Genomic DNA, 14,798 nt, shown 5'->3' with positions numbered 1-14,798 from the left:
CTGTCGTCTCTTCCTGCAGCGAGCGTATCGGGATGCGTCAGTCTCAGGTGGATAAACTCTACGCCGGCCTGAAGGATTTGTCAGAGGAGCGTCGGGGGAAGCTGGACGAGCGATTGCGTCTCTTCCAGCTCAACAGAGAGGTGGACGACCTGGAGCAGTGGATCGCTGAGAGGGAGGTGGTGGCTGGATCCCACGAGCTGGGACAGGACTACGAGCACGTTACCGTCAGTACAACGCACATCTGCATTTTCACTCTGTATGCAACAAGATATATCATCAGTCTGTTCTGATCTGCAGAGGCTGAAAAATACAAAACTGAATCTGCATATTTAGAATTTCTTTCTTTTTTTATACTTTTATAAATGTATATTGTGATTATTTTTTTAAATATATTAATACTTTAATTTGATGTCTTTCCTCTATCAGATGCTTCAGGAGCGTTTCAGAGAATTTGCCCGTGACACCGGGAACATCGGCCAGGAGCGCGTGGATGCCGTCAACCGCCAGGCGGACGAGCTGATCAACACCGGCCACGGCGACGCCGCCACTATCGCCGAGTGGAAGGACGGCCTGAACGAGGCGTGGGCCGACCTGCTGGAGCTCATCGACACCCGGACGCAGATCCTCGCTGCCTCCTTCGAGCTCCACAAGTTCTACCACGACGCCAAGGAGATCCTCAACCGCATCCTGGACAAACATAAGAAGCTGCCGGAGGAGCTCGGCCGCGACCAGAACACAGTGGAGACGCTGCAGAGGATGCACACCACCTTCGAGCACGACATCCAGGCTGTGGGAACACAGGTGAAGTCTTTGGAATGGGGAAACTAGAGGCCAAGAAAAATCTGGAACACGCTCCAGTTGTCTTTTGAAATAAAAAGTTTCATTTCAGTTTCATTCATTCATCATGAGAGGAAACTCAATGAAAGAAGTGAAAGCTACCAACTCTGATGCATAAACCTGTTATGAGTGTGTGACTTTCAATTCTCTTTTTATAGAAAAAAAGAGAATTGATTAAAACCTAAAATAAATAAAAAAATTTAAGAATGGATGCGGTCCCTCTGTGGCTCATGTTCCTCTGTGTGACACCTTCTTTCCTCTTGCTCCTGTTTCAGGTGCGGCAGCTGCAGGAGGACGCCGTCCGTCTGCAGTCGGCGTACGCCGGAGACAAAGCTGACGACATCCAGAAGAGAGAGGGGGAGGTGAGCTGGGGTGTAAAGACACGGAGCTGGTCGGGGCTGGGCTCAGTTTCCTTTGACTTCACTCAGATAAAACAAGAACTCATGATGTAGCACTGATGTTAATGAAGTCAGTGTAAAAGGCCTCTGCCTCACTCATGCTGCACTGCTGCTGCATTAACTCTGCACCGTTCCTCTGCTGCCGGGAGACATTTAAAACAGACATGGTGAATGTCTGGAGAATAAGTTGGAGAATAAGTTTGTGTGACGTATAAATCAAAACGTAACACAAGATGATTCCCGTACAGACGTCACTCAAAGAAAATGAAGATGTTGAACGTGTAGAGCTGTTTTTCACATCTGCAATTAATCAAGTAATTTTTTATTCATAATGAAACCAGAATCTTTTCAACAAACACAGTAGAATCTTACAGGGCATGGTCAAAATAAAAGAAACACAATGATAAAGTCTCACTAATGTTTCTGCTTGCAAGAGTCAAAGTCAAAGTTTATTTATAAACCACGTTTAAAAAAACACATTCGACCAAAGTGCTGAACAGGCTTAAAATCTGAAAATAAAAAAAAATAAATGTATTTTATTTTAAATATTACAAGATAGTAGAGGTTTAGGATGCTGTTTATTTAGACTCAGCTTTATTGATCCTTATAAACTAAACTAAACCAGGTTCTCTGGATAAAGAATCATTTCTCTTGAGATTAAAAATCTGAAAAATATTTTATTTGCAGTAAATCATCAAATGTGACTTTGATTTGCTTTTAAAATTCTAGGCTGGTAATTGTTTACCTTTGAATTTATATTGTGATCAGTGATATTCTGATAGTTTGGAGAAATTTCATTATCTTCACCAGGTTGAATCAAAATGTTTCCTCAGACACAAATGTAAAACTCAAGCAAAGACTCATCGAGCTTAATGTTTTTCTTAATGGTTGATTTTTAAACTTTGTGATGTTCTCAAACCAAACATCTGACTATATTTTATCAATATATTAACTTTACAAATATTAATACAAAGATGAAACGTGTCCTCAACTCCGTTAAATGTTTTTCTGAGTCATGAAAGAACCGTTTTTTCCTGATTCTGAAACTGAAGCTGTTGGTGAACGATGAGGAGTTTAGAGTTGAAGTGGAGTTTCCCTGTAGCTCCTCCGTGACGTGCACAGCCTGCGCTCTCCTGTGGACCTGAGCTGACTGTTGAGAAGTGTTTTTGATGGCGTTGTGTTTTGACCATTCCCTGTATGTTTCCCTTCACATCCTCTGTCCACCCAGAAGAGAAAGGGAGAGGTGAGACTCTGTTTACCAGAAACATCTGCTTGGCATCAGGCTTCATTTTGGCTGCAGTTCTTTTATATATTCAGACTAAAATGTTTAATTTTAGTGACATTTTAGTGGTTTTCATGCAGATTAGTCTCAGCCCTCTGTAGAGTCCGACACAGACCTGCTGCTTTGCAAATACTTGTAGTTTTTTTTTCATCTTCATTGTGTAGGTGGATTTTTTTGCACAGAACAAAAACTAAACAGTTTATCTGATTGACTAATCCCAACCCAGGATCAACTGTAAACTCCACCCGCCTGGGCCTCTGAGGAGGTTAAATCAAATGCTACTTGTAGTTTGCAAATACAGTTTGGGTCTGATCAGTCAGTGAAGATGAAATCTAAAATTTTAGCTCCTGCTTAACTCAGATATTTTAATATTTCATGGCTGCACGTAGCAGTGCAATCGGATGCTTGCGTTCACATTTGCTCAACAGTAGTTGCTTGTTAGCTGCCGGAGAATCGCCGCTTGCAGTCGTCTGCAGCCATGTTTCCATCTTCTCTGTGAGCAGCAGCGTCTCTCTACTAAGTACGACCAGAGGACGATAGAGTTCAAAGATGCTCAAACAAATAAGGGTCGATAACATACAGATCACTTATATGGTGCAGAGTTTAAGGTTGCTGGATCAAGTATGGATCAAAATAAAATGTCTGTATCTTAAATCACTCCCAGATGCAAAAACCATATAAACGTCGTCTTGTTATAAAGCAGCTAGCAGCTCGCCAGTCGCCCCCTTGTGGTGCTTTTCCATTTGGAATCTGCTCATATGTTTTGCGCTTTTATTTTATTTTTGTGCTTTTATCCCATTTATTTATTCCACTGCTCCCCCAGAGAACCCTGCACTTCAACACTCTATAATATACTCAAATATTAATAATCAATCCTAATCAACATGTGTATTTATCATAAAACATTTTGCCGTTCTTCAGCCACTCTCTGCTGATCAAAGTGAATCTCCTCCGTTTTGTAGGACACACGATTCACAGATGATCCTCCCTGGTTGTGTCCGTTATTCTCAGGCTGTTTCAATTATACCAATAATTTCGATGAAATTCAGTTCCCACTGACTCTTGGTTGAGTAAAAGTGAGAAGATCGTTTTTTATCGGGTTGAACCAGTGATGTTGGTGTTTCTCTGGTCTGACTCTTCGCTGTTGTCTCGTCCTCCCTCAGGTGCTGGAGGCCTGGAAGAACCTGCTGGAGGCGGCGGAGGGCCGGCGGGTGAAGCTGGTCGAGACTGCAGACAAGTTCCGCTTCTTCAGCATGGTGCGGGACCTGATGCTGTGGATGGAGGACGTCATCCGTCTGATCGAGGCCCAGGAGAAACCCAGGTACGAGCTGCAGACTGAACACAAGCTCGTTTCACCTGATCTCTGATGAGTCAGCGTTTGTTCAGATGCTCAGGAGGACACACACACACACTGCTTTATTACATTTAGCTTCACCCTCCTGCTCCACCTCCACTTTCTGTCTTGCATTAATCCCTGTGAGTCACTGACTTTACTCCTACACAGCAAAAACCTACACAACTGCAAGTGCAGAAGTTGAAGGAATTAGGGATTTATTTATTTAAAGACTGCGTGCGTCCCTGTCTGAATGTTTCTTCAAACAGAAGAAACCAGATTATCAATAGTTATGAAGGAACTGTTTTTTAATATTGAAGTTGGTACAGAAGAAAATCTAAAGTCACTTATTTATTTTTCACATTTTATTTCATATTAAACAAGCTGAGGATGAGAGTTTCGTTGACGTGGTTTGTTTGTGTGTTTGTTTTTTCCGCTTGTTTCCAGGGACGTGTCGTCGGTGGAGCTGCTGATGAACAACCACCAGGGCATCAAGGCGGAGATCGACGCCCGTAACGACAGCTTCACGTCCTGCATCGAGCTGGGCAAGGCGCTGCTGGCCAGGAAGCACTACGCTGCGGGGGAGGTGGGGACACTGACACTTCTTATTTAACAAGGCAGAAGAATCGACGAGTCCGAACTGTTAAAATCATCTTTTCTCTCCTCAGATCAAAGAGAAGCTGTTACAGTTGACTGACAAGAGGAAAGATATGATTGACAAGTGGGAGGACAGATGGGAGTGGCTAAGACTGGGTACGATGCTTCGTCCAATCAAACATTAAATCGTATGAGGCTGCATTGATCTGGTTTAACGTCTTAATGTGTGCGTGCGCGTTCAGTCCTGGAGGTGCACCAGTTCTCCCGGGATGCTGGCGTGGCGGAGGCGTGGCTGCTGGGTCAGGAGCCCTACCTGTCCAGCAGGGAGATGGGCCAGAACGTGGACGAGGTGGAGAAACTCATCAAACGCCACGAGGCCTTCGAGAAGTCCGCCGCCACCTGGGAGGAACGCTTCTCTGCTCTGGAGAGGCTGACCACGGTGAGAACGCTCGCTGACGCTGTGTGCGGCTGGAGAAAGTGTCAGGGCAGATAATAAAAACAGCTGTGATGTTTGTATGTGCAGATGGAATTATTGGAAGTGAGAAGATCGCAAGAGGAGGAAGAGAGGAGGAGACAACCCCCGCCCACTGAGGCTCTGAGCACCGAGGCTGCAGTACAGCACAGGTGAGTGTGTATAAATATATATGTGTGTATATACTTGACACTGATTGGTTTGTAGACGGCGTCTGACGTGGGCGTGTTGTCACTTGAGGGGGTAGTATTGGTGTGAGACAGTTGTCTGAGGAACCTTTCACACCTGATATTCTGGTTCAGACTAAACTGAAAAGTCTGAAGGTCTGAAACAAACCAGGTGGGAAAGCGTCCTTAGATAAACAAAGTGTAATATATAGATTATAGATATTCTAGATGAAAGGACACAGACTGGGGTCAGAATCGTCCCTGGTGAGGTCCATGCAGAGTGTGTGTAACTCTTTGTGTACTTTGTGTACTTTGTGTGTTTGCAGGGAGGGTGAGCTGGTGTCTCAGAACGGGCTGCCGTCCGACCAGGAGTCTCCCAGGGTTAGTTACCGCTCACCTGCCTACCAGCAATACAGCAGCACCCTGCAGAGCCGCAGGCCCACCGCCGCACCCTGACACACACACACACACACACACACACACACACACACACACACACACACACACACACACACACACACACACACACACACACAACTCTTACCTTTGACCTCATACAGAATTATCAGACTGTTGTGAACCAGTTGTGTTGTATCCCTCCTTCTCCTCACACACTCCTGGACACACATTTTCCTCCTGTTTGTTTCATTTAGTATTTGCTTAGTTCATTTTCTTATTTGTAATAATTTAAGCTTCAAATGTGTCATGTGTATAATTTGATCTTCAACTGATAACGACTTGGTTTTGAGATATTCGTATAATCCCCTTAAAAATGAGATCCTCGTCTTCGAGAGGCGTCTAAATCACATCTTTAGAGGAACAGGAGTCAGGAAGCAAAGGGACTGATGGGAAACGTAGTTAAAATATATATAAACAACGTGTGCTACTATTGTGAGAGGACCAATCAGCCTCATGTGTTTAAGTACTAATTCAGTCATTCATTCCTTCAACCTTTATTTTAACTTGGGAGTACATTGAGGTAGAGCAGAAAATACACAAAACATCACAAGAAAACACAAACAAGAAACAGTGACATTTGCAAAAGATCCATTAAAACAAATAATTCCATGGGAACATTTTGATGGTGAAAAATTCTACATGTTGCACCTTTTTTAAACTATAATTATCCTAAGAGTTAAACTGCAGGTTTGATTCCAGGACCCGTTTGTCCACCTGGATCGTCTCTCAGCAGTAATAAGTTGTTTCTCAGGAAGCGTCGGTTAAAATCAGAAGAAGAAATCAAACTGTAGAAAATCTTGGATTAAGTTTCTGTGTCAAGACTTAAGAGACGTTTTTCGAGTCTGAAAGTTTAGTTTGACTCTTCGCCCACATCTACTCCCCAGGGCAAGCAAATTCCTAAATTTAGCAATAAAGCTGAGGTGGGTGGAGAAGGTGGTAAATCTGTGAATCAGGCAGAACCGATCACTCCAACACATTCTTAACTTGTAATACCTCTGTAATCAGTCTCTTTTTGAAGAGTCTTAAGTTTTCACTGCAGCAGAATCTATTTTGAGCGACTCACAGACTTAACTCCTTTCTTTATTTGCTTGTTTGCACTGGGAGGTTTTTGTTAACGTTGATTTTATGTTCATCGGATTTTTTTGTTTTGATTTAGCGCCTCCAGGTGGACACAGAGGCTAATCCAGAATAAACAGTAAAGCTCAGGGCGAAACGTCCTTCAGCAAAAACAGTGAGGAAACTGAATCAGGAATAATAATAATAATAATAATACAGGGAAATATTTCACCTATACAGTCCCTAAATCTGCTGTGTCCTACAAATGGGCTTAATCTTCCATCTTCTTCAAACTTTCCCTAACATTCCATTTTGTACTTGTTTGAATTATAGAAGTTAGAAATAAACTAGAAGAATAAATGTAACAAAGTGGTGCTTAAAACTTTCTAACCAAGATGAGCAGATCCTGAGAGATGTAAACAGAAAGTCGTGTTTGTCATTTATAAATAGTTCAAACATTTAGTGAAACAAGTATGAATCTGTGAGTGTGACGACAAAACACACACAAACAAAACCAGCCACATGTGTTTCTCTCCGTTCCTCCCCTCATTTTTCTCTCCCCTCCTCCCTTCCTCCCTCTGTCTCCTCCCAGCTCGACACCCCTGTCCTCCTCTTCCCTCAGCTCTTATTGTTTCTACTCTTTTACGTCATCATTTACAAACTCACTCTGTGGAACATGAGCACCTGAGACGAAAAAACTAAAATCTCTTCTTCGCTTCAAACTCAGGTTTTAAAGCCAGAAACACTGATTTTGAATCTGTTAAACTCTTAAAGTTTTGTGAACATTTGTGAGATTTTTATAAATGATATTTATTCTCTGATATAAATCGTGTTGTCGACCGCGTCATGAGACATTTGGTTAAACAAAAAAACTAAAAAAATACACTAAGAGGTCGACATTAAACAATAAGAAGATATTAATTAACAGTAAACACTATGATATAGATTCATATTCAGATAAATGTCTTACTTCTAGTCTTATTTATATATCGTTAGTCTTAAAATAAAAGATTTTACGCTCTCAAAGTCAAGTTTGATCATTAACACTTCACGTCTACAGTATTAATACAATTTTCTAATACAAATGTAATTTAATATTTTAAGGACAATGAGAACATATAAAGAACTATGAGTTATTGTCATTGGAGAGGAAACTGATTTTACTTCTGGTTTATGTATAAAGCAGATTTAAAGTTCTGTTCAATATAAGAACATGAAGAGAAATCCAATGGTATCAAAAGAACTAAAAGATGATCTAGAGATTAACAAACACTATTACCTGGAATTATACAAGGAACATCCTGAAAGTATTGAACACACGGGTACAAAATATATAATAAAACTTAAAGGACATTTAAACACATGAAAACGTGTCTTCAGTTAAGCCTTTAAAGAGAAGGGACTCTTAAATGTTAGACGTAATAATCCACATTTAAAAAATTATATTAATCTGTCCCAGATTTGTCGACATCCCACAGTTCATATTCATTTGAGTGTATTCATGTGTGTCACCATCACACATACAACACACACTGTGTAAAACACCATCCATGTAACTATACATACATTTCTACATGTAAAACTTCATTTTATGTGACTAATGCTTAGTTTATCATATAATCACATTATTATTGTGATATCCTGAACTCTTAAAGCCACAATAATCAGATTAATCATAATTTATCTTTCTTTCTACATAATTTTAACAGAGAAGGAATCTAAATTCACATCTTTTAAAACACTCAGCAGAGAAATCAGCAATACAATAAACATTCATCTTAAAACTTGAAACTTAACTTCCCACTCGTTTCCTGTTTTCTAATTTCTGGTCACATTTATGACAGAACAACAGGAATTTGTTTATTTCAAACATTACTGGTTAATTATCTGTTTGAGGAACTGATGAATGAATCCATCGTTAAAATCATTCCCCAGTTTCCCCATGTTTTTATAACTGTTTAGACGTTTGCCACTTCCTGTGTGTATGTGTGTGTTTGTCTCATTTTCACACACACCTCATTATATTTATCAGCTGATGATTCTGTGTCACCGCGGCAGTGTTTTATATTTTCATTGTTGTCACAGTTCTCTGTTAGTTTCTTTATTCCTCTCCATGGTTCCTGTTGCACGTTTGTCACTCGTTCTCCGTCACTAACACACATTCCACAATAAACCTGTTAAAACCAATCAGTTCACTGGTTTGTCTGTATTAACCATGTTTGTAACTTCTCTCCATTCACAGTGTTGTAGATTTCTGTTGTTCCTGTTGCATGCTGTCACCATCATTAGCATTTAATTAGCATTTTCTGTCAATGTTTTATTTCCTCATCTCATGTTTTTCACTGACTTTCATCCTGGGGCTTTGTGTTATACCTTCGTAAAGTAGCCGCAAACTAATTAGCTTTATTTGCTGTTTTCTTTGTTGTGAGAGACATTATTTCTAGAAACTTTCGCACAACGAGGGCGAAGTCTTAGTCTTAAAGTTTCAAACTGGAATCACCAGTTTTCAGAATTGTTCCTAAGTTTGTCAGGAATGCTTGATAGCGTGTTGAGTTACAGCTGCTCCCACTGGTCCAGATGTGTAATGTCTCTCAGTAAGAGCTCTCAGGATTGGTCCAACCTTTGAAAACCTGTGACAAAAAACCTCTAAGAACTTTTCTAGTGTTTGAAAAACTTCCTCTGGAAATAAAAAGGGTCCCAGGTTTGATTTGGTCTCTGGTTAAAAGTTCCTCCAACCTTTATCGAGCTTTAAGTAAAAGTCCTCAGGATTAGTTGAGCTGCAGTAAAAGCCGCCACGATTGGTCCAGGTCTGGTCAGACTCTAAATAAAAGCTCCCAGGATTGGTCCAGGTCTCGCAGTCCTTCAGTAAAAGCTCCCAGGATTGGTCCGACCCTCTGAACCGTTCTCATCCGGGCCTTGAAGAGCTCAGTCACAGGGTAATAAGCATCCGCTTGGATTGGGTGTGGTGTGGAAAATTAAAATCTGTTTTTGATACTAGGCCAATCGCACTCTCCCCTCACCAATAACGACGCCCAGTAATGAGTTCCAAGCAATTTCCTCATAATTGTTTGAGATTTGTTTTGTTCTTCTTCTCTGCGAGCTTCTCTCTCCTCCTCTTCTCCTCCATGTTGTGTGTTTTTTAATGCTGTGGTGTCGTGACCTTTTTAAATGCATGTTTTAAATCTGTGATCTGTGCATGACCCTGTTGGTTCTTTGTGCTGTTAACAAACAACGCAGACGTTTCTCTAATTGGTTCTTGAATCCAACGCTCACACAATTACAATGCTTTAAAAAAAAACTACAAATTAATTGAAATGAGCAGATGCAGCTGACGTCAGAGGTTTAAAAATCAGATCAGAAGAAGATTTAGTTGAGTTTCTTAAATTAGATTTTAGTGGTTTTGAATAAAGTGAGTTGGATTTGTTACAACAACAGCTCTTCTGGTTCAGGGAGCAGAGGATCATGGGTAATATCCAGCGTTCAGAGCCCCACTCAACACATTGATAGAGTCCTGACATAATTAATCTCCTCATGTGGCTGCAGAGGGCGCTGTTGCCCAGGAACAGTGACATAGTGTTGCTTTAAATCAGGTGAACACAGTGATGTAGAAGCGTCAGACTGTTTGACGTGTAAATCAGAGTAGTTTAAATGCTGGAGACTGAGGAAGCTGCTGAAGTTGACAGTGTTTATATAGAGTGAGTTCTAACGCTGTCGACAGTTTTATTCATACTTTAGTCTGAGTATATTCACCTGATATGACCCATAATTCATTGAGGTGTTTTAGTTCAGTGTAGATAATCTGTCGGCCTGTGATTCTGCTCTGCTCTGCATGTTGCAGCTCTGATAACTGATTTACAGCTTCTGAGTGTCTGAGATCAGTTTAAAACATCGTGTGTGACACTGGGATCTCTCCCCTGACGCTCTCTTCTGTTTCCAGGAGAACGTTGACGGGGGCGAGGTGGTGAACGGGGTGTCGGAGCCCAGCCCCGCGGGGTCTCCTGGGGCGTCTCGTAAGGTCAAGGGCAGCCAGGCGGCGACGCTGCCGGCCAAGAGCCAGCAGGACGCGCCCACGTCCCAGCTGGAGGGCTTCCTCCACCGCAAACATGAGTGGGAGGGTCATAACAAGAAGGCTTCAAGCAGGTACGAGTCACATCTTCACAACTTTCAATTCTTCTTTACTTTACAGATGTAATAAACATCTGTAAAGTAAAGATTTGTCCAAAATGGTTATTCAAAGGTACAATATGTGCATTTGTCTCATTAAAGTAAACTAAACCTGTAGCTGAGTTGTGTTCTTATATCCTATTTTCAAACCTGCAGAAATATGTAGTTTTAATCAAGGTTTCATTTGGTCGCCTGTTGGTGGCGCAATATCTCATTTGTGCATGTGTCTCTTCTGACTCTGTCCCCGCAGGTCGTGGCACAACGTGTACTGTGTGATCAACCAGCAGGAGATGGGTTTCTATAAGGACCAGAAGAGCGCCAGTCAGGGTATCCCCTACCACAGCGAGATCCCCGTCACCCTGAAGGACGCCGTCTGCGAGGTGGCGCTGGACTACAAGAAGAAGAAACACGTCTTCAAGCTCAAGTGAGTGGTCCAATAAATGAACTTCCATAAATCTCCTTAGATTTAAATTAAAACACCCATAACATCTGCAGAACAGGTTTTTAGGTTTTCTTTAGTATCAAATGTATCCAGTGTGGGTTCTCCACAAACCGCTGATTCAGCAAACTTGTAATGATGCTAAAACACAAGGTTTATGATGCACAGCTGAATAATAATAGAATCACAGCGGCTGACTTCACTGTGACTTCACTGTCTTCAAAGCTTCACCAGTTTAACAGTTTAATTTAATCTGACTAAACTTTCACTGTTATGTTATAAACTTCCTCTGAATGTTCACACTGATGATTGTTTCACTTTCACAGAATCACTGACGGGAACGAGTATCTCTTCCAAGCCAAAGACGACGTAAGTGAAAAGAACATATTTTAATTAATTTGCTGTGGTGCATTCTTCTATTTTATCTTCTATCTAAAGTCGTTTTTATTATATTTTTGTTAGTTTATTTTTTTATTTATATGAACTCAGTCTTATTATTTTTGTATATGTCTTCTAACTACATTAACATGTTTTATAAACCATCTATTTAATTTTTAATGTAACTTGCTCATAAATGTGATGTGAATCCACGTTAACAGCGACTCTTCCTTGGTTTCCTCTCACTCCCTCTCTTCTTCTCTTCTTCTCTCCATCCTCCAGGAGGAGATGAACACGTGGATCTCGGCCATCTCTGCCGCGGTGCCGGGCGAGAAGGCGGAGGTCACGCCCAGCAGCCATAGCACGCCTGCCCCCGCCGCACGCGCTCAGACGCTGCCAGCCTCCGTCGCCTCAACAACGGCCGAGTCCAGCCCGGGCAAACGTGAGAAAGACAAGGAGAAGCGCTTCAGTCTGTTCAGCAAGAAGAAATAGACGCTCCCTCCCTCTTTCTTTCTCTCCCTCCCTCCCTCCCTCTCTCCCTCCCTCTCTCCTTCCTCTCTCTCTCCTCCGCTGCTGTTTGGGGTCGCTCGTCTTCGTTTATCAATCTTTGGTCAAATATTTCTTAAAGATGTCATTTGACCAAAGTTTCGATTCCAGAGTTTGCTCGTAGCAACTGATTCTGGCATAACGCAGAATAAACAGAACAATTTTTAAATAATTAATAAATTTGACCTCAAACTGGATTTAAATTTAAACTGTAAATAAATAGTGATTCAATGAGAAAATCTATTTCAGCTCATTTAACGATCTGAACCGATCCTCCGGCAAACATCAGTTACAACATAAGTAGTCGCTACGACAAATATAATCCCAAACAGCCGCTCTTCCTCCTCCTCCTCTTCCTCCTCCTCTTCCTCTCAAAGCGTGACTTCAGCATGCAAGCTCCGAGCCAAAACTCTCCACTCTGTGCCTATCAACCGTCCGGTCTGGCTCAGAGCTACAGTTCAGCTACAACACACCACCTGTATCCTCTGTTCAGTTTTTGTAAGATAAGGAGCAGGGAAAAACGAAAAAGGAAAGTGAATTAATGAATAAACGGGGGGGTTCTGCTAAAGCTTCATGCAGCTGCTGTCATGAAAATAAAAGCCAGAGTTTGCCGCTGAACAACAACAACACAATGTAGAGGAGTTCCCCAAATATTCCACTTTATTATTCTTATTGCTGTTATTTGTGTTTTCTATCTCCCACCGTTTCATTTCTCCTCTCTGCTTCCTCATCATCCCGGCTTCTTTGTCCACTACTGCCTTCTGTGGGTTGTGTTTACGCTCCCCGGCTGTCTCACCGTCTTCTTCCTTTGTTAAGTTCGTAGTTTAGTTCCTGTTCGGGTCCATCCTCAGTTTTTGCAAAGGCCTCGTCTTTGCAAGATGACGTGTATCCCTCTGTGGTGGGGAAAACTGAGACCACAGCGGAGTGAAGCTCCAACTTTACAGCCGTCGTCGCGTCTGTAATCTGAGCTGAGAAGCATGTCGTCAAAGTTTTTAATGAGCGGAGAAATCAAATCTGCAGAACAAAACGGCATCACGTGTTCTGAACAGCATTTTGTGCACTGAACAATAATTAAAATACTCAACCTTAAAAAGTGGATAATTATTGTGTTCTGTTGAATTCCGGTGCTGTCTAATTCCTGCAGAAAATAAACAGGAAGTGGCTGTAATTTTGAGCGTTACCCCGCTGTGCTTTGAACTGTATGTATAACTTGTGTATAACAAACTGTTAAAAAATAAACCTGTGTTTAATTTCACCTATTATTATTATTATTATTATTACTACTAATAAGACCTACCAACCATAATAAGCTTCATTTTGAGTATAACTTTCTTTACCTGAAGACTTAACGATATTTACTGAATGAAGGAGCCGTCGAGTCGGAGCCGTCCAACTCGACGGGAATAAATAACTAAGACCAGTGAGAATGTTGAACTCATCCAGTTAGTTTCTTTTCTACTCTTTTCTTCTTCTCTTGTTTTTGTTTCATCCATCACGTTCTTTCTGTTCCACGGTTAAGAAACTGTCTAAGGTTTATTTAGTCCGACAAGTATGGAGACGTAGATGTTCTATAAAAACAAAATAACTTTAAGCGTTGCTGTTAAGTGGGCAGGTTGGTTCTTTTAAAAAAAAAAAAATGCATTTACTGGAAGTGAGTAGTGTTGCAGAATAATGGTCGCTTGCTTGTTGGCTTCAGCATCTCGATTGGAAGATTTCAGGCTTTGACCTCGAGGTGAAGCACGACGAGTTACTTGATTGTCTACGGAGGATTTTTAATGACAATGTTAAAAGAAGAAATCAGCTCTGGTAATAGTATGTGAAAAAGAAATAAAACTTAAGGGACTAACCTGCAACAAACAGAATGAACAAGAGGGGGTTAGGGTTAATTTAATCAAGTTAATGTACTTTATTCTCCTAATACAATAATATACAACTTTATTATGACCTTTTCTTCAAACCTCTGACTATTTGGTCCTAATATTCTGTCGCAGAGTCGAGACTGGAGAGAGTGAACCAACAAATTTGTTAAAAAACACTTTCATTCTGAAACCATAAGATGTGAGCAGCTTCCTTTTGTATATTTTCTCAGATGTTCCTGCTTTAGTTTTGTGGCCTCCAGGGGGCGTATTCTCGAGCCACATTCAGAAACAGTCTAAACTGTGACACGTCCAAACTCTTCTCTTAAAACCAGTTTGATTAAAGCTTGAAATTGTCTCAGACACACGATTTTAATTTTGTCATTAATTAACCTCCGTACGTCCCAGGAGATAGGTGGGTATGCTTGTTTTGTACACAGCTGGTGGAGGAGTTGGTCGGGTGGAGTCAAGTAACTGCTCGTCTCTTCACTCGGGGATCAGCCCTGAAATGCTTCCTGTTTTTTTTTTGGTTTTTTATTTGCTTCCTTCTGCTGATTTGATGAATATAGTGTGCATTCCTCTGTCACTGTAACCATAGTAACAAGATATTTCTTCATCTTGCACAATCAATGATGCCACGATGGGGGTGGGCGGGTGGTTGGGAGGGGGTGGGCGGGGCGGGCAGGGCTTTGTAGGTGAGGTAGTAAGTGTGTGATGTTGACCACCAGGGGTCACTGCTAGTTGGATCTGCACCTGTAGACTTCTCCCCATCTCTGTTACATACGTGCAAAAAGCCATTAAAATGCTTTTAAAA

The 14,798-nt window shown here is 41.4% G+C and overlaps 1 protein-coding gene across 5 annotated transcripts in view; it reads left to right on the top strand.

Moving 5' to 3' along the window:
* Positions 1-14,798, top strand: part of LOC117776029 (spectrin beta chain, non-erythrocytic 1-like) — a 78,745-nt gene extending 63,947 nt beyond the window's left edge. For 2 of the 5 annotated variants that reach the window (XM_034609708.1, XM_034609705.1), the window contains 14 exons: positions 20-224; positions 427-801; positions 1,113-1,199; positions 2,464-2,478; positions 3,681-3,838; positions 4,298-4,436; positions 4,519-4,603; positions 4,690-4,886; positions 4,971-5,071; positions 5,413-5,467; positions 10,539-10,741; positions 11,016-11,189; positions 11,531-11,573; positions 11,865-14,798. In XM_034609708.1, the coding sequence (XP_034465599.1) occupies positions 20-224; positions 427-801; positions 1,113-1,199; positions 2,464-2,478; positions 3,681-3,838; positions 4,298-4,436; positions 4,519-4,603; positions 4,690-4,886; positions 4,971-5,071; positions 5,413-5,467; positions 10,539-10,741; positions 11,016-11,189; positions 11,531-11,573; positions 11,865-12,074 (2,047 nt within the window). In that variant the 3' untranslated portion in view covers positions 12,075-14,798. Of the gene's footprint in view, positions 1-19; positions 225-426; positions 802-1,112; positions 1,200-2,463; positions 2,479-3,680; positions 3,839-4,297; positions 4,437-4,518; positions 4,604-4,689; positions 4,887-4,970; positions 5,072-5,412; positions 5,542-5,597; positions 5,614-10,538; positions 10,742-11,015; positions 11,190-11,530; positions 11,574-11,864 lie in introns of those variants that run through there. The other 3 variants (XM_034609709.1, XM_034609707.1, XM_034609710.1) reach the window with 2 other exon arrangements.

The sequence above is a fragment of the Hippoglossus hippoglossus genome, chromosome 15 (genome assembly GCF_009819705.1).
Source record: "Hippoglossus hippoglossus isolate fHipHip1 chromosome 15, fHipHip1.pri, whole genome shotgun sequence".
Taxonomy (NCBI): domain Eukaryota; kingdom Metazoa; phylum Chordata; class Actinopteri; order Pleuronectiformes; family Pleuronectidae; genus Hippoglossus; species Hippoglossus hippoglossus.
The sequence above is the reverse complement of the archived record's forward strand: the minus strand, read 5'-3'. Positions and strand labels throughout refer to the sequence as shown.